The sequence below is a fragment of the Colius striatus genome, chromosome 15 (assembly GCF_028858725.1).
Source record: "Colius striatus isolate bColStr4 chromosome 15, bColStr4.1.hap1, whole genome shotgun sequence".
Lineage (NCBI taxonomy): Eukaryota > Metazoa > Chordata > Aves > Coliiformes > Coliidae > Colius > Colius striatus.
In genome coordinates, this window is record NC_084773.1 from 2,871,786 (window position 1) to 2,892,035 (window position 20,250).

The 20,250-nt window shown below is 43.4% G+C and overlaps 1 protein-coding gene across 1 annotated transcript in view; it reads right to left on the minus strand.

Moving 5' to 3' along the window:
• Positions 1-3,247: 3,247 nt before the first annotated feature.
• NUP210 (nucleoporin 210) overlaps positions 3,248-20,250 on the minus strand; it is a 69,720-nt gene continuing 52,717 nt past the window's right edge. The window contains exons 30-40 of the mRNA XM_062007974.1: positions 18,845-19,019; positions 14,655-14,830; positions 12,650-12,867; positions 11,983-12,119; positions 11,120-11,243; positions 10,046-10,192; positions 7,149-7,399; positions 6,353-6,563; positions 5,674-5,778; positions 5,425-5,505; positions 3,248-4,534 (exon numbers count right to left, since the gene is read on the minus strand). Coding sequence (XP_061863958.1) covers positions 4,434-4,534; positions 5,425-5,505; positions 5,674-5,778; positions 6,353-6,563; positions 7,149-7,399; positions 10,046-10,192; positions 11,120-11,243; positions 11,983-12,119; positions 12,650-12,867; positions 14,655-14,830; positions 18,845-19,019 — 1,726 coding nt within the window. The 3' untranslated portion in view covers positions 3,248-4,433. The remainder of the gene's footprint in view (positions 4,535-5,424; positions 5,506-5,673; positions 5,779-6,352; positions 6,564-7,148; positions 7,400-10,045; positions 10,193-11,119; positions 11,244-11,982; positions 12,120-12,649; positions 12,868-14,654; positions 14,831-18,844; positions 19,020-20,250) is intronic.

Below are 20,250 nucleotides of genomic sequence, written 5' to 3' on the forward strand. Positions count from 1 at the left end.
AAAAACTCTTTCGGTGTTGGAGTGAGGGAGCCCTGGCACAGGCTGCCCAGGGAGGGTGTGGAGGCTCCTTCCTTTGAGGTCTTCAAGACCCACCTGGACATGTTCCTGCGTGACCTGATCTAGGTGACCCTGCTTCTGCAGGGGGGTTGGACTGGATGATCTCTAAAGGTCCCTTCCAACCCCTTTCATTCTCTGGTTCTATGATACCCCAATTCAGCCTTCAGCACTGAAGCTGACTTCAGTGGATACAAGCTGGCTGTTTGCTCTTAGGAGACTCCCTGCTTGAGAGAGGAGTCAGAGCAACGTGCCTTGACTGGGCCTTGCTCTCCTCCAGCTATATCTCAGGCTGGGGAAACTGGAAGGATGAGGCCCATGCTTCTTGGAGAGTCCTGTACTAAGAAATCCCCAGAGGATGTATAAGAATGACTGACAGACAGGTACCTTATGAATGCAGCAACCAAATAGGGAAGAGAATCACATCATTATCATAAAGTAAATGCAGGGATTAGAAAACCAGAGATGAGATTAACACCTGTGGAACCTGAAGGCTTCATAAAAAGGACAAAATCAGCAAACATGCTGTTAGGAAAGCCCTCTCCTTATTCAACACACAGTAATCCTGGCTCCTAACCAAGGACTCTCAACTGGAAAGGTTGGCTCAGTGTTTTACTCAGTATCTTCCTTGCTTCTGAGAGGGGAGATGGGGAGATAATGCTTATGCTGGTTTGGGGATGTTGTATTAGGATAAACTGACTTGAAGACTAATATTAATCTAGTCTGGCTAATCTAATTAAATAATTCCTTGCAACATGCCATGTTAAATGTTGATGGGCAGGAATGTTATGGATGCAGCAAGACAACCCAGAACAGAACCCAGCATGGTCACCCCTCAGGCAGCAGCAGCATTTGTGTGGCTGCAGTGCTCACCGCCGGGCCGGGATGTGCCACACACACACTGCTGCTGCTGGACACTGTTCCAACACAACTCCTGCTCACCCTCATGGGAGACACCTCTTTCCCCCTACCCCCATCAGTTCAGGGTAACTGCACAAGGGAACTGCACAGGTCCTAAACAATCCTGTTTTCATGAGGACGTCATGTCCACTGTCACGAGTGAGCATCCTCCTGCTAACATTGATCTGCTGACAGTAACCAGGACAATCTAAACCACTTTACCAAAACCCATGAGATTGACAGAGCTCCTGGTGCAATAGTTCTGTCTCAGACAGGCACAGGAGACCTGAGGCTGACTTTAATTACCAGAGAATTTCAGAAGTGGCAGTAGTACTCTGTAATTCTAATGAGCACTCCTATTTTTTCTGCTCCACTTCAGTATGATAATATTATTAGTCAGAATTCAGCATAGTAATAATATTATTATTAAATGTTTCCCTAATGGCTCCCTCCTTCCAAGTACCTGAACATCTGCCTCCCACCCTTCAGCCAACGCTGCTGATTTTGTTGGCGTGACATCCCCTCACCCTTGGGGGATGAATTCCCTCCTCAGAGCTGCCACAACTCGACTGGGTTTTCAGGACCGTTTGTTTTGAAGATAAAATTTCCTCTTCTTTCCCGAGCCTTGCAGCTGCTCACTGCTGATCACACTGTACCTTGCAGATTCCTTCCTCACTCGGGTTTGCAACATCCCCAGTTCGCATGGATTAAAAACAGAAATATCAACCCACAACAAAGTACCTGGAAAGACTTTTTTTTCCCTCTACTCTGATAGAACTTTTTTAAAAGGCAAAAACACCAGCTGTGATGAAGTAGAGGCAGGTTGTGTGTAACCAGTACCCTCAGCCCAGGCTCAGCAGCTGCTGAGGCGGGATGGCAGGCGGTGGGGACGGGCTGAGGCTGGAGCAAACAGGCCTCCACGCCATGGGCGAGTCCCTGCTCCCCACAGCAGAGGCCCGAGGTCTGCAACAGATAACTGCTGCATGACAGAACACGGTGTTACTCAGACATACACAACACATGAAGTATCAAATATGGACTGAAGTACATAACATATGGAACTGAAGTACAGCCTGCACTGGTGAGGCTGTGGCTGAAGTGCTGTGATCAGCGTTGGGCCCCTCACTCCCAGAAGGACCCTGAGGGGCTGGAGCATGGCCAGAGCCGGGCAGCGGAGCTGGGGAAGGGGCTGGAGCACAAGGGTGATGGAGAAGGGCTGAGGGTCCTGCAGATGTCCAGCCTGGAGAAGAGGAGGCTAAGGGGAGACATGGTCACTTTCTGCAGATCCCTGACAGGAGCTTGTAGTGAGGCGGGGGTCAGTCTCTACTCCTAAGTAATGAGCGATTGGACAAGAGGAAAAGGGCTCAAGTTGCCCCTGGGGAGGTTTAGGTTGGATCTGAAGAAGAACTTTTTCCCTGAGAGGGTTGTCAGCCCCTGTCTCAGGCTGCCCAGGGAGGTGGGGGAGTCCCATCCCTGGAGCTATTGCAAAGCCATGGAGCTGAGGTGCTGAGGGCCATGGGTTAGTGCTAGGCTTGGTGTAGTGAGGGAAGGGGTTGGACTCTGTATGCAAGAGCAGGTTGGATCCTGAACTAGACCAGCTCCCTATTTCCTAGTTTTTCCTTTTACTCTCCTTTGGCTCTGGCTTGTGCAAATGGAGATGCACACCAGGAGACTGCAATTGCTTGCCTAAAGAGGTGAAATAAACAGTGGGCATTTCCCAAAGTGCTCCTACCACTTGGAGCAGTTCATTTTTCAGGACATTCAGTGCCAGACTGGTAGGCTAAAGGGGAAAAAGAAGGAATAGGAGAGGAAAAACTTTCCTATAAGTATTTCGGAAGTGTTTCTCATCACAGCACTGAGATATATTCATAGCCCTTTCATTTTTTCCCTGAAAGGAAGCAGATAAAGGTGTCTTTCCTTAAAAACCCTAATGAACAAAAGTGGGAAGTTTGAACAAACCAGGGAAATAAAGAGCTGCTTCTTCAGCCACCAGTGACTTCAGCAGGAACTGAAGATGCTTAGTGAGAAGTGTGAAAGGCCCCTGACAGCAAGTGTTAGATGAAATTTGTCAGAGTATTTAAAAACATTCAATTGTCAACAAAACTGAAAATTACAAGTGTCAAGTCATGATTGCAAATACTGAGGGCTGTGGGAGGTGAAGTACAAAGAATAGAGTCTAGTGCTAAATTCTGAATAGCCAAAGCACAATGAAATTCATCAACAGCACATTAAAGGAATCTTACAAAGCTTTATTAAATAAAACAGATACAAATGGATGATTATTTACACCCAAACTGTCAATTTTAAGTAGTACAAGCATGTAAGGCACAACTTCTCCAAAAGTAACCAACAAGTTAACCAAGACTCAATACAGTGACATGTAACAAAGCTGCTTTTTTGTAATATTGCATGAAACCAAAACTGCAGGCCACAAACTGTGCCAGTCTTCCACTCCTCAGTTTGCCTACATAGTTGCTGTGACCGATATACCCAGGGTGCTGCATTGTCTAACTGTGTGTCTCAGCCAGTTAAGAGAAAGAAAAACCTCAGCCAAAATCCCCCACGTTAACATTTAGGCAGTTCAATGCTATAATGTCCAGTGCATCAGGTGACTAGTGGTAATAAAAGGAGGCTCAGTTTCAATGGAGGTACTTCTGTGTGTGAAATGACCTACATGAATGAATTCTAGTTCTATCAGAGCACAGGTGAAATAATTGCCTTCAATTGAAAATATTTACTGCCAAAATAAAAAGAGGTCCTCTTAGAAGGCACACATTTTCACATTCCCTGTCTGAAAAAAGTGCTTACAGTAACGAGAAAGGAATACTGCAGTTGTACCCCAAGGAAGCCACACTAAGGGAATTACGTCTCATTTCACTGGTGTTGTAAAGAACCCTCCAGATTATTCACAGTGGTTCCAGCATTCCTGATGTGAAAACAGCAAATTACGGTGATGAATCACATTGTAAGGCTAAATGTAAGAACACTTATCAGTGCAGTGCATACCTGAGTCTTTGGAACTCAACAGAAAGAAGCAGTTCTTTGAAACCTACAGTCCTTTCCAATTTTTTTGGCTCATATTTCATCTGTTTTTTTAAATTCCTTTTTTTTTTTCCTAAAAAAAAGCCCTTGAAAAAGAAAGTTCATGTTTACAAACAGCAAATGAACAACTTTTATCACTACGACTTAGACACAACTTCTAGATGCTTCGAGAGCGCAAGGAAGGAAGCTGAGCATGAACACTGCTTGATGTTCTGCCACCCTTGGCAACTGAGTGTTGAACAGCAGGTAAAGTAAGTTTAAGAACTGAAGCACTGACAGAAGAAAACACAAATCAAAGCTCTACACATAAAAATAAATGAAGCTAGTTAGATTCAAGAGGTGGCTTGGATTGTATTGGAAGTTCTTGAATTTGGTGTTGTTCAAGGCACGGATGTTTTATTGCCAGCCCTAGTGCATGAGGATGAGTCCTGCTGTCACTAACGTGGGCCATAACCAGTGCTCCAGAGTGCTGATGACAGTCTTGTTTGCCTGCTTGAGAGCTGAGGGCTGGGGGAAAGCACAGGGGATGAAGAGAAACCTAAAACACAGGTGAAAAGAAGAAAAAACCCAACTCAGTCATACTCAGGAATGGTGGGAGAAGAAAGAAACAAAGAACTGCTGGTGATCATCTACTGGAACACCTGGCAAGCAAGTCTAATGGTCATCCCTTTAGCTCATTGTCTGTTTGGAACACCCAAGTATCAAAACTCAGTAGGTTTTCCTATTTAGGACTTTCATTAAAGCATTGATTAAATCTTCTCAGGTGGCCACAACACATTTCACCTCAGTTATTAACCTGCAGCTTGAATTTGCCTTGGTTTATCATCACACGTGTTTGTTTAGCATCACACATGTTTTTACAAACAGGGCTGCAGCTCACCATAACTTAAATACATCTGTCACTGGGAGCTTTCTTTTAACAGCCACTGTTCAGTACAGACATTCCATGTGAATGGGGCTTTTTTTGTGCACTTCTGAGAGTCTGATTCTGCAACACTACAAATAGGTAAAATAAGGAATAAATAAGAGAAAAAAATAGGTAAAATACCATTGTGAGAGCAAAAACAGTGAAGGAACAAAGTATTTCCTGAGCAACACAACTGAGCTGCCTACAGACTTGTGCCCTCTGCCCCTTTACACTTGCCTTTCCCTCTATCTCACAGCAGCCCGTCCCAGCCCCTCTCAGCACAGCTCCTCTGTTGTCATGGCACTAACTAGCCAACTCCTGCTGGCAGCTGAGCTCTGCTTTACCTCCCCCATCAGGGCCAACTTTGTGGATCTCTCTACTCAACCTGTCTGGTGATTTGCAGGAATTCTTACACTTTTAACTCCCTTCCTACTTCCAATAGATTCTCACAGCCACACCTCTATACATCCAACAGCAGCTAAACTTCTCAATGCACTTATGACTGGGTAACAGCTGCTTACTGTTTGGGCTCTGTTGAGGTGTCCTTGGGATAAATGCTGGATGATGCTGCTGTTCCCTTGGTGAGAAAACTGCATGGTAGGCTGGGAGACAGTCAAAAGGAAAAGAAACAGATCAACCAAAAACTCCCACAAACCACCACAAACTAAAATCAAAATCATTTCATACAGAAATCACTCCTTTACATCTTACAGCTAATGCATTGTAAGAAGTCAGGGAAAAAATACCTTTGCAATCTTTTGTCCTCTTACCTATAATCATAACAGCTGTCCCTGCTAACAGGGCAAAAAATGTGAAGAACATCACTTGGTAAGAATCAAGGAAGTGCTGGAATAGGCTGGCTCCATCTGTAGAATCTATTAAGGGAAGACAATATTGAGTTAAAAGAGCATCTTTTCCAATCTGCTTTGAGAGTTCACAGTTCTTAACTCAAACTGAAATGGCCCACAGAGCATTTATTTATAGCAAGCAAGTGTAATCAACTCAGATAATGCGACTTCGATTCTGGTGACTATTTCCAATGCAGTCTTCCAGATTTGCCAATAGCAGCTTAGGACATTGATATATGAAGTCTGCAGCATGTTCTCTACTTTCCCAGCCCCAAAACCGATCTCTTTTCAAAATAATAAGGCGTGCCTGGAACAAAATGAAAGCACAGCACAAAATATTTACTTTCAGATCCCTTGGCACTGGGGTATTTACGCCAACTTCAACAGAGTATTTGGAGCTGACCCAAAAGGAAAAGACATTCAGCTTCAGTCATAATATGCAATTGTATTGAAGTCTTCTGGTCACAGTGAGCAGCTAACACGTCAATGATAACCTCAGCTGCCAGCTCAGACTTTACACCACACCACATGTTATAACCTCATGAACCTGACTGGAAGTCAGAGGTTTGTTCTGGCACATGAAGTCTAGAGATAAACTTACGCCTCACTAGTGCACTGCTTCTGTAAACCACTGTGACTGGGATGGTGATAGACTGGTCAGTCATAGGACTGGAGACAGTCAGAGTGGTTGATAAGGCTGCCTGGCTTGGAACTCGTGGATCAGACAGACTAATGGTGTAGACGATGTAACTAGGCAGTCCATAGGATTTCTCTTTCTCAAATGCCTTCACTGCTGTTGATCCACATTTCACCTGCCAAGGGAAAAACAAGCAACCTGAAACAGACTGCTGGAGATAGCCCAGCACACAACCCTCTTCCAGGCCACACATCAACAATGTGTTATTCCATGGAAACAAAGAGCAACTCAGCCCTCAGCAGGAGTCAGACCCGGCTGCAGCTGTACAGGGAGATCTGCAGCACTTCACCCCTGACTACTGTGAAGGTTGCCCTATTAACTGCTCTTCCTGCAGGGCTGGGTAACCCTGTGCAGGCAAAAACTCAAGGCATCTCTCACTGAGCTAGCGGAACCACAGGCAGTCAAACAATATATGGGCAAGAACCTCCCCATGCCACCAGGGATCAGGCAGATACTCTGCTTCCCCACCTGAGAGCTGGATAACACACCCCAGTGAGCACATGGGGGAGCCCAACACGTTTCTGCTGCCCCAAAACAAGAGGAAACTGCAGAGGGAAACATTCCAAGATGAGTATTTCCATATCTCAGAAACAATCTTGACATGGTAAAGGCAGCACAGAGTGCCTTTGGTTAGAAAGCTGCAGTTAACAGCTCAAAATGCTTTCAACTGTGGTGTGACACTTCCCAGCAATACACTCACCTCCAGGCTATCAAGAATTTCAGTGGGACCAAATATTTTCACCTCAGAGCTTCTGTAGTGGTTACTTAAAAGTATTTCTGTTGGGTCAGCATAAAACCCAGGACTGAATGGCACCTCAGTGCTGATCTGCTCTCCAGAGAAGTGTCTGTCTTGGACTGAAGCTGTAACTCTCAGTGCAGTGTTACTCATGCTGAGATGCTTCAGCTGCTTGTCAGTAAGCCTGTGCATTGTGATGGAGCAGGTGTAATGTCCTATGGAAACAAAAGCAATTTGACTGTTAATTGCTCATCTTTATGGGCTGGGGTTTTTTCTCTATGTAGAGAGACATTTCACATAACCACAGAATGGTAGGGGTTAGAAGGGACCTGTAAAGATCATCCAGTCCAATCCCCTGCTCAAGCAGGTCCAACCTAGATCAGGTCACACAGGAACGTGTCCAGGTGAGTCTTGAAGACTTCCAAGGAAGGAGCCTCCACACCCTCCCTGGGCAGCCTGTGCCAGGGCTCCCTCACTGAAACACTGAAAGAGTTTTATCTTATGTTTAAACGAAACTTTTTGTGTTCCAGCTTCATCCCATCATCCCTTGTGCTGTCACTCGATACAACATAAAAAAGTGCTGCCCCAACCTCCTGACACCCACTATTGAGATATTTGTGAATATTAATGAGTTCCCCCCTCAGTCTCCTCTTCTCCAGGCTGAACAGCCGCAGGTCCTGCAGCCTTTCCTCATAAGTAATATGCTCCAGTCCCCTGATCATTTTGGTGTCCCTGTAGTTCCCTGTGTTCTCCAGTAGTTCCCTGTCCCTCTTGAGCTGGGGAGCCCAGAACTGGACACAGGACTCCAGATGAGGCCTCAGCAGGGCAGAGCAGAGAGGGATGCCATTGGCCTTCTTGCCCACGAGGGCACATTGGTTGATAATAAACTGACCATTTGTCAGCAATCTCAATGAAAATTTCTGTGACATCTTTAGAGAAGAACAAGTAGAAGAGGTGGCAAAGTTCAACAATAAACAAGACCAAGAGTTTGCAGGTCAGTGAGACAGTGTAACTGCTGGTCCAAGCATTGCAATCCCAGTACAAAACAATGTATTTCTTGTCCCAAATGGAACACCACGATAAAAACAGTAAAATGGCAGTTTCCAGTCACATCTTAATAAGCCAGTGAGACTCTATTCAACTTGGAATATAACATTTATGCCAATATTGATAAAAAGGCTTTTGTGGAAACAAAATTTCACATCCTATTTCATATTCTCTTCACCTAATGTTGGAGTTGTAACCAGTTATCACCATCATCAGTTCTGAGGAGACATGGTTGATTATTTATAAAAGCTTCTTTAAATGTTAGTTATTCACCACATTTCTAGTCTCTCATGTGTCTGTTATTAATGATAAAGGTAGTAAACATTTCCCCCAGTGTGGAAGACAACACAAGTAACAAGCAGAACTTGCTAGGTACATGCTTTCCCCTTATTTTCTTTCCCTAATGAAGTAACAGTGGCAACTGCTGTTATGCAGGGTACAATAGTGCTTTACACAGTGGGTACAAGGACTAATCTAACAGATAAACACCATGGACTGTATGGAAATAACACTGAGTTCTTTTTAAGATCACATCACAGTGACAAAACACTGACACATGTTGTAGACTTCCACAATTTTATTCCCATTTGCACAGTATCTGGTAATTTCCTCTCAAGTCCCAGCTGATGTTTTGGGGTTATGTAAGAATTCTACCTTTCATAAGAAATTACAGCACTCAGGGAAGTTTGAAAGCGTGATAAATCCCAGAAATGTTTAAATTGCAGGCTGCAAAGGATTGACACTGCATTACCTTCACCAAATGTCCACATTTACACTGCTTCCTTCATTGTAGTCACTAAGGTCACTTATACTACAAGAACTACACACTAAGGCTTTTAAAAGCCAGCATCAAACACACAGAATATTTGACTGTGGAGCATAATTTGAAGTTCTTTGTACACAGATATTGAAAACTCAGTACTGTTTCCCTTACCTCTAGTTTTAACTTCCACTGCATTTCTGTGTAAGGTAAAGGCACTGATGTATGGCAAAAAAACCCACCTAAAGGAGCCACAAAATGTTTCCAGCTGCAGAGACACCAGATTTTGGAGTATTTCTCACCTAAGTGAGCAACCATTTGAGCTAGCTGAAGGAGTGTGTGTTTTGGTCTTTATAGATGGCTCTATAAAGTCTGTGACCCCAGTGTTCTGTGTCTGCACTCTGCAAAACCATCCCTTCTGTCTCAACAAACCACTGGACTGTCTACACACCTACAATCACATGAGCAGTAATGTGCAAAATTAGGACCTAAATCTGTGGTCTAAAAACATATCAAAGTCTGTTTTTAACTCTGCAAGTAAAAGAATGTCTCTGAACTTCTTCATGACTTACTATGTCAGTTCTGAAAAACACATGAAACAGGCTGGACAAGGGGTGATGGGATGAAGCTGGAACACAAAAAGTTCCATTTTTACATAAGGAAAAACTATGTCACCTTGAGGTGAGGGAGCCCTGGCCCAGGCTGCTCAGGGAGGGTGTGGAGGCTCCTTCCTTAGAGGTCTTCAAGACCCACCTGGACACATTCCTGTGTGACCTGATCTAGGTGAACCTGCTTCTGGTTGGACTGGATGATCTCTAAAGGTCCCTTCCAACCCCACCATTCTATGATTCCTCTCTCTCTGAAAACCAACAAATGTTTGTGTGACACGCAGCAGAGCCTGGAGTTAAACAAGGAGAGCACACACAAACAACTCCCTGAAGCCTGAGATCTCACACAGCAAAGCTCAGAGGTCTCAGACACAGAAATCTACTGGGTCAAAGCACTGCAGCATTCAAAGGGTGTGCCTGGAGTGTGGCATCGTGTCTCATCTTACCTGAAACTGCATCAAATCCTGGTTCTGCTGTAAAAATATCACGTGCTGGGAAGTCAAATGCATCAGTGTTAAAATCTAGATGGCAACTGATAATGGACTGTGGTTGTAATTCAGCAATGGCTTCGATCTGGGCAGGCAAGCATTCCCCTAAGGGGAAGAAAGAAAGGAATTCTTTAATTAGAGAGGAAAATTATAACCAATTCACTTCTAATTAATTAAAAGCCAAACCATGGCTTGAAATATCAGGTTCTTCTGCCACCTTCTGAAATGTTTCCACCAGGTTCTGACAATCTTAAAATAGCTGGCAGCCACAGGCAGCTGTCCTATCTCAGCTCTAATCCCAAAGAGACAGCAAATGAAAATTTTATATGTTGTGGGTTTTTTTTTGACAGGAATAATTTATTTACAGGAAAGAATGAGCTAGAGAGAATTTTCAGCTCAGATGTGTCCACTGAATAACTTCTATGATCCTGGGAATCTTGATTTCTATTTTAGCATCTGGCAAAATGGTTTTTGGTAGGCTAATACTTTACATAAGGCACAATAAAATACTGTTTAACAAGTGCCAAATGTTACAGCTAAAACCTAAAAGGAACCATAACCATACAAAATACAGCATAGGAAATAGAGGACACAATATGATGCTTAATCTTGGTACTGAATCCAACTGCTGATCATTTCTGTAAAAGATTTAAGGATGGTAACTACTTTAAACACCCTCAAGTAAGAAAAATGGTAACTTTAAAGCAGCAATTGGAATTAAACATGTAAGTAGGAATCAGCTGATAGTCTATTAACTGTTTTTTATACAACCCAAAATAACACTTCTATTATCTACCCATTTTATTAGTTGTTAAAACTTCATAGTGCCCCAGAGCACTTTCCAAAGATTTGGAGATTCCTCAGAGCTTTTGGGACTCCTGAAAGGCACTAGAGCTTCATGAAGATCTTGCTACACCAGCTTCACAGACCTTTAAAAACAGACAAAAAACTCCAAACCACACACCCAGACCACTTATCATGAATACACAAACTGGCAATAAACAATTCCCATTCAGGTTTTTTTCATCATACCTCTCAAGTTTGTGCTTCTTTCCCCAATGGAAACAACCACTTTTGAGGCTGCAACTCCTTGCAAGCTTGTTCTCACTCCACTTATGTGCACTGCTGTCGTTCTCCCAGGTCTATTAATCAACACCTGAAAAATAAGGGTCAAAGCATATTGTTACCAAAAACTGATCTAACAAATAAAAACCCAAGGCAAGACCAGACTGAACTGATTGTGAAACACACACATCCTTGTATGTATCACAGGAGAGGAAACTCCAATGGGTCATGTTTCTCTCTACGAGAAATCCTACATTTCTCTCATTTTAGAAACTGCCTTTCAAGACAATTCAAGCTAATAAAAGCATGGTTTTCTTTCTATTCAATCCCCAAAAGTTAACAGGCAGAAAGCTCTATATCTAAATTTAATCTGAGAAGAGGATCTAGTGCTTATGTTAACTGATACAGTGACCTGTGTCAGCAGGATGATTGTGCTGTAGATAAACAGAATAATTTAACTCATCAGCCCTGATCAGTGACGCACAGTAACACCATACAAGAAATTCTTGTTGGCATCTCATCCTGCAGTGAAACTTCATTCATAAAAGGAGACAGCCTCAAAAATTGTTTAGCATCTGGAAACAACTTAGCCAAGCAAAGGAATGAAAATGTACAATATAAGAACAGTACAGGCTGAAAGTAGAAAATAGGGTGCTAGATATTTTCCTCCTTAACACAGATGATTAAAGAAAGCGTGACACGTGTGGACACATATCAAACACTTCTTGCCTTCACAAAGAATGATTCTAAATATTTAAAACCAAAAGAAAATAAACCACAGGATATGTTTTTGGTGAGAAGTTTTTTGATAGGATATACCAGCACCTCACCTCTCTGTATGTTTTAAGCAATCCAGGGATCTCGTAATAGACAGCGACAACACCAGAATCCTTTGCCACTGCTGCACCCGTCTTGGAGTCGACTTGAAGCAGATTCCTTGAGGATGAGCTCCAGACACCCAGCAGGCCTGAGAAGACACACAGTTTGGACACTGCTCAAGGAATTTCTGCTCACTGAAGCATTTCTTTACCACATTGGTGCCTGCATGTATGTACCCATTGCATGGGCAGCATGGGTACACACACATGTCAATTCACAGAAGCTAGGTTCCAGGGTCTCATGTGGTAGAAGGCTGGCAGGCCAACACCAACCTGACTTACAGTTACTCTGACAAAAGCCCATTAATATTAAGAATCAAATACAGTGAGTGAAGTTAAACAGTCCTGACTCCACAGCATTCCCTTAAAAACCCAGGCTTTCAAGCTAGCAGAAGGGAAATGTCTGAAGTCTGGGACTCACGAATTCGATACAAGCAACGTGCCGCACGGACAATTAAAACTGGAGGAGTTTAGCAAACCTATTTTTATCATTAACAACAACAGTGACATTTGATTCTGAACAAACATCATGAATAATGCAATGCCTTTCCCTGAGAACGAGTCCCACTGATGTCAAACTACACAGCTGCAAAGACCCAGCAGCTCCAGTGCCGCTTACCGTCCGGGCTCCTGAGGGAAGTACTCAAGCAGAGGACGTCACCTATCACCACATCCGTGAGCTCGGGGAAAATGGCATGTTGCACAGGGAGTGGGACGTAGTCTGCAATTCCACTGTGTTCTGCATCCCAGACTTTAAGCAAGGTCAAACCTACATTCACAGTCTGGATTACAAATGTGTTGTTTGTGGCTCCTTTCCCAATCTGTACAAAGTCATCTCTGCAGATAAAAAGGAGATGCTTCTAAAGCAAGGCAAGTTTGCTAATGTCATTATCTCTACAGTAAATAGTAGGTATTGAACTTTAGGTTGACTTCTTGGTTTTGGTGATGGTTATCTTCTAATGAAGTCTGATAAAACAAGGAAAACTACAAAAACTTCTCTAGTGCTACTGAGCCAAATTTCAGTTGTCACACGGTTATGTTGAGAAAACCCTGAGGTCAGAGTTAAGTATGAGAACTACCTCCCAATTTTAAGAACTCTAGAACTTTACAATGAAGTAATCTATCTCACAGAATCACAGAATCTCAAGGGCTGGAAGGGACCTGGAAAGATCATCCAGTGCAACCCCCCTGCCAGAGCAGCAGCACCTAGAGCAGGGCACACAGGAACTCATCCAGCTGGGTTTGAATGTCTCCAGAGAAGGAGACTCCACAGCCCATCTGCCAGTACTCCCTCACCTGAACACTGAAGAAATTCTTTCTTTTATTTCTTTGGAACCTCTTCTGTTCCAGTTTATACCCATTGTCCCTTGTCCTATCATTGGCCATCACTGAGCACAGCCTGGCTCCAGCCTCCTGACACCCACCCTTTATGTATTTGTAAACGTTAATGAGGTCACCTCTCAGACTCCTCTTCTCCAAGCTAAAGAGCCCCAGCTCCCTCAGCCTTTCATCAGAGGGAGACACACCATTCATCACCTCATCACAGGCCCTGTGCTCTCCAGTAGCTCCCTGTCCTTGAACTGAAGGGCCCAGAACTGGACACAATGTCTTTTTCTCAGAGAGTTAAGAAGCAAAGGAATTTCAACATCAATATGCAACTTTCCAGCCATAATGGTAAGAAGCCAAATTACATTTGACTCTGAGCTCTGATGTTTCCTCAAAGTGAGCATTCCCAAGTGGCCAGCGCACCCAGCACAGGGACTGCACCCCATGGGACACACAGGGGCAGCAGTACTGCTGGCTCACCACAAGGCTGCCCCTCAGGTGCAGGGATTCTTTCTCTGGGGGTAATAATTAGCCCTGTGCTGAAGCAGCTCTGTCACATCTGTTTTGGAAGCCATAGCAGTATTATGTCAGGAACCTCTGTATGCTTTAGAAATTTCCTCAGATCACTTAGGTAGGAGAAAATCTTGCATTCAAACCCCTCACCCTCATTTTGTTTTTCTTTCAGTCCTGATCACTGCGAGGTGCTCTGCAGAAAACGAGCTATGTTGTAGTCATGGGATTAGTGATTGCTTACTAATGACTGAAGAAGGCTCCTTTATAATATTTATTATTCTTTGAGGCAGAGACCTAAAGGCCTTCTGAGGCCTGGCTCTGCTGCACAAAGGCTGTACAAGTGTATCTGAAGAGACAGCCCCTGATCCAGAACGTTCAGCATCTTATATAAGGCTTAAGTGAGTCAGGGTAACGAAGCACTAGGAGAAAAGAGGCAAGATGAAGCAAATGCTAATAAGATCAATTGCTTATGTAGGCCACTGATGTATGCAGTTGGATGATTCAGAGTCACTTAAAGCAGAAATGTACCCCAGCAGGCCCCACTAGCCATCATGCTTATCTGGGCAACTTCCCATTTGCTGAGGATATCGATTGCTAACTGGAACTCTTCTTTCTGCTACAGTGCCTCTGAAAACCACAGAGATGAAATCCTTTCTTTGAGAATCCCAGCCCGAGCTATATTTTCATTCAATATCTTTCAACAATCCTTGTTCCTTGCCATGGCTGGGCTGTGTGTATTTGACCTTCTTTGTTCTCTGTAATTAACACCCATGATGGACACCTACCTGTTTGTTGCAAAGTTGAGCAGAGAATTATGTGAATGGAAAGTATCTCCAGAGTTATCATGAAAATGGACTGTAAGTGTCAGTGTCACACCCAGGGGAAAAGCCACCAATGCCTCTTTGTGTTGTATGTGCAGAGTAGGACTTACAGAGATTCTCAAGTATGAGATGGGGCAGACCTGCAAAAACAGAACCAAGGAAATGCACGAATCAGATTGCTTTTATTGCTGCCTCTGTAAAAACAGTAATCTAAAAGGGTTCTTATGCAAACACACAAAGTTTCCTTAATCAACCACTTCCTATAAGCTTAGCCATATGTCAGTCCTGAGACACAGTACTGGTACTATCAGTACATTGATTTAACAGCATAACTGAGTAGCTAAGGTTAAAGGGGCCTCTGGAAACTGTCTAGACCACATCCACCTGCTCAAGCTGGGACAGAGTCAGTTGCCCAGGACCACGTGCAGTCATCTCCTAGGATGGTTACTTCACAATCTCTGCACAATGTGAGCCAGAGTTCCACAGCCACTGCAGTAAAACAGTGCTGTCCCATATCCAGACAGAACTTCATGTGCTTCAATTCCTGTGTGCTCCCTCTTGCCCTGTCAGTGAGCACTGCTCGGAAGAGTCTGGCTCTCTTCACATCTTCCCATCGAGTTGTTTCTCAGTATTCTTCTCTAATAGCACAGCAATTAAAGCAAGCAATAATGCTATAGAAACACACACCACAGACTCCAGACACTACATTATTACCCTGTAAATTAAAGCTGTTTATGATTCTCTGGATATGCAGAGGAATAAGTTTCCCCTAGACTTCTCTTCCTGTAATTCTTGAAATAAAAAAGTGTAATTCATTGCCCAGTTACTAGGAATAACTTGCAATGGATGTGAGAATAAGTGGGTGAAATAGCCACTACTCCCTCAGTTCCCTCACACCAGGTGAGAAAGCCAAGAAAATACACTTAGTTTCTCACAGCCCCAGCTCTGTCTGAGTAGAGCTCTGCCTCTTCAGCCAAGGCAGAAGTTAGGAACTGCTCCAAAATCTTTAGAAGATTCTCCTAGATTATCCATATGTACACACCCCCACATTTTTGCAGTAACACTCCAATGAAGGAAGTTTGTCTGAAGACAAAGACTTCACCATTTGCTCTCCTTTTTTATCCAAGATAACGAACAAAATTACCCAACAAAACAATTTACCTCTGTTCTTTATGCTATAGCCATTGGAAAATAAATAATGGAAGGATAGAGAAAGCAAAACCCTTCAAATATACAGAGAAAACTATTTTAAAAGAAGCCCTTAAGCTTATCTTGTAGGAAAACTCCTTTTTTTCTGACCTAAGAGGCTCAGCTAAAATGCAAAACTCTGCAATCTGAAAACATACATGTCAAAACTTAAAAAGGAAAAGGACAAATTTGGCCTGAAGCAAAAAGCATCTTTGGTGAATCTGAAAAAAGAGTGGCCAGAATCTGAGCACACTCAACTGTCTGCTCCATGGGCTGATATAATCAGGTACAGTATCAGGGTGTACACTCATCTGCCCAACTAGCTGAGGTTACAAGCTAACAAAAGCACCATTTCCCTGAGTGATTTTCAAGCTTGCTTTACTTCAACATCTCAGAAACCGTCCCACAAGGAAAAACTGCTGCATAGAATCTTGATGAAAGCAGCTGTTTACTGTTAAAGCAGCTCAGTTTTTAAAGTACTTTTTAGTTGAAAGAAAAAGTAGAGTGCAGCTGGTAGAGGCAGGTGCTGAGCTTGCTCCCATGCTAAGCACAGGCACACCTTACTTCCACTGTCCTCCTTGGCTTATGTAAGATACCCTTTTTTATGAGCAAAGTTGAAGGTCTAAGTGTTAAGTGATGCTGCTGCAGCAGTTTGGTTCTTAATTGTGTACAGTTGGAAATAGACAAAGGAAGAACCTATGAAAGGAAGGACAGAGTGAAGGGGAGAACTCTGCCTCACAATGACACAACAGATTCAAGCTCATCTCCTGCTCTGTCACAAGTTTTTCTGCATGACCTTCAGCAAAACCACTCAGTCTCTCTGGGTTCTTCCATGAAATGAAGGCAGCAGCACTGTGTAACCTCACAAGGTTACTCTGAGGTTAAAAATATTGCTTTCACAGATGTGGTACAGTCCTGATAGGTACAGGAAAACAAACCAGTTGTACAAGATGCTGAACTGAGATGGTTCCTACTACAAAGAGCTCACATGCTGAACATCACAGTGCACTGACTCCAGAGTTCTGCACTACCCTAACCGTGCACGGAGGGAATTTCACTTCAGTGCCACCATATGCTGACTAAACGTCATTTGAGCCGATCCCAAACTCATTAAACGTCTGTCACTCAACAGATCCAGCAGTCAGGGGAAGAAACAAGGTCATCTGTAACAGATCTGTAGAGATTCACTGCCACCACCTAGCAGCAGGAGTGACATGACCGAAACTAAGGCACCGTTTCTGGTTTCACTCTCTACCCAGGAGGACAGAGACACATTCTGTCCTACAGCAAAAGCCAAGATTCAAACTCAGGAAGCATCAAGTCACTTCACAGTGATCATAATAGCTAAACTTACAATAATTTACAGTCAGCACTGCTCTTTTTCTTTTGCTGGGCCATCAGAAAGATGCTGACAGATAAGAAGGGTAAGAGGTAGTGGAGCAGTGGGCACCTCAAGGCTCCTGCTGCCAGATGTAGAAAGTTCCCAGCACAAGGATTGTTGAACAAAAATGAAGGACATGTGTTCCCTTATGTCCCAAGTGTCCAACCAGTAACATTAGACTTCACAAAACAGCATTCAAACAATAGACCAAGTTTTGAGGAAGAAAGATGTTTCATTAGCCTTGGAAACCAACTGCTGAGTTTTGCTACAGATTTGCCCTTCCCTGAAGCATCTGCATCTGAGTGTAGCTGAGGCACATAGAGCAGCCTTGGACATGTTCCTCTCCAGCTCACCAAATACAGGCAAGAGCAGCTAAATTATTGCATCTGACAAGGCAGGCTTCCTCATGCAGAGATTCTCATTACATATAAAAGCTGAACTGCAGGGAAATAGCAGCGAAAATGAAATTTTGGGCACTGTACAATTACACCTCTAATATCTTGAAATTCTAGGTGTCACCTGGGTCCCTTCACAACAGATTCTGCATTGATATTATTACTCCAAATGATATTTACCTTTTTCTCATACTAAAAAAAGCCTGTTTATGACGTTAACAGCAGCCTTCTAAGAGACTTTTAGGGCAAACTTTAAAGCTTTTAAGGCCTATTTGTAAAATGAATCAAATTTAAGAACTTGCTGGGATTTAACGTTTATCCATCTAGTTTAATATATGAAACTTCTCACAGCTGAATAGAACTATGAATTCCTATACTTTACATATTTTATAATTGAAATTCAAAACCACAGAATGGTGGGGGCTGGAAGGGCCCTGCAGAGCTGCTCCAGCCCAAACCTCTGCTAAAGCAGGTTCCCCTCGATCAGGGGGCACAGGAACGTGTCCAGGCAGGGTTGGAAACCTGAGAAAGAGCCTCCACACTCTCCCTGGGCAGCCTGGGCCAGGGCTCCCTCACCTTCCTTCTGTTTCAGTGGAACTTTTTGTGTTCCAGCTTCATCCCATTACCCCTTGTCCTCTCACTGGCCACCACAGAAAAAAGTGTTGCCCCATCCTTTTGCCATTTACCCTTCAGGTACTTATTAGCGTTGATGAGGGCTCCTCTCAGCCTTCTCTTCTCCAGACTGAACAGCCCCAGGTCCCACAGCCTTTGCTCATAAGGAAGATGCTCCAGTCCTCTGATCATCTTGGTGGCCCTGCACTGGCCTCCCTCCAGCAGTTCCCTGTCCCTCTTGAGCTGGGGAGCCCACACTGGACATAAGACTCCAGATGAGGCCACAGAGGGCAGAGGAGAGGGGAAGTTGCTACTGAAGTGCTTTGTTCACAGTTGTAACTTCACCCTTTGGAAAACTCCCTTCACATGATAATTTTATTGCAGTTAATAACAGCACATCACTGGCATTTCCTTAGCAGCAACATCTGGACTTGTCATACCAAAAACCCAGTAACTATGAAAAAAGGAGGCATCCAAGCTTTTCAAGTACAGTGCAAAATGTGCAGTTAACCATCCCTGTTAGAGTAGGAAAGATATACTTTTAAGACAGAACTGCAAAGGAGGAGAGATGATACTACCTTAACAGCAGCTACAATGCTCTGGTTGATCCCAAATGTTTCTTGTGCAATCACTTCAATTGTTGATAATCCCACCAAAGACCCAGAGTTAAGGAATCCTCTCTCGTCGAGTTTTACAACGGGAACTTTATCTGGTCCGTCCAGGACACGGTAACTCAGTGAAGCCACTCGGTCCCTTAGGGAAATAAAGAAACAAAAAGAAAAACAGTAAGAGGACTCCTTGACATGAGTAAAACTGTCTTTACATATTATGGAAATCAACAAGACTGTTATTTGCTATGTGCCTTTTTCCACGTGTCTGCAATAAAAGCTGAAAATTCCATCTTCTAGTCTAAGGAAGAAAAAGTTAAGTTCTGATTGCAGCTCAGTTGAAAGAAGACTGATGTGGGTTAAGGCATGTACTGAAATCTAGTTTCCATCTACTGCCCTGCAGTGTCATCATTCATTGATGTAAACTTGATTCCAAAGAACATGGCTGAGGCTACAACGTGCAGCTTCTGCCGTCATCTGCTGCAAACAATGTTCAGAGAGTGATTAGTCTGCCAGGGCCAACGCTGGTATTGAAGTCAGGGATTTCATTAAGTCAATCTCATCAGTTTCCAGGAAATGGTTTTGCAGGCAAGGTTAAGTTTTGGAAAATCTCTCACCATGCTATTTGCATATTAATGAAGAGCCAAACACAGAAGCTGTGAATTAGTGGGCCTAATTTAAGGATCATCACACCTTCCAGAAGGTCTGGACATTGAGCTCCTCCATGGAGACAGAAACACTCTATCCTGGCAAAAAAACATTATAGCTGGATTTTAGTTGCCATTTTCTTGGCAAGAGTGTAATTGGCTTTGGTGGTAGAGTTCAGACACAGGGGCTCTGACATTGGATAGTGAGGATAATGGGACAAGAACCATGTGCAAACTGTATCTAGCAGCTTAATGTCTAATTCATCAGAAAAACTGCTCAGAAGAGACAGCAAGGTGACATTACTAAGTGACTACAAATGACAGTGCTCCTACAACTCTTTCAAAAGCAGATGCTGAATGATCATGGTGGCTGGAACTCCACTGAAACTAATGGTTCTCTCCCCTTAATAAGTAAAAGTATCTCAAGGCTTGCCCTAAGCTTAGGTCCTGCTGGCTGCATCTGCAAATTCTTATGTCAGACAGACCAAATTTCAAGCCTGAGATGAACCAAAAATGTCAGTCTTTGAGAACATACCATGTAAAAAGACTTTTCACTTGGAAAGGACATTTTAATCTCAAAATCTAGTCACAGCCTCCATGTAAGAAATAAAGAAGCACGTTCCATAAAGCCTTGATCACCTAGAAAAGAAGCTCTAGTGGAAGGAGGCTACTGCTTTAACTGGCTCAGCAGTTTTTAAAAGAAAGATCTACATGTTCCAAACGTTGAAT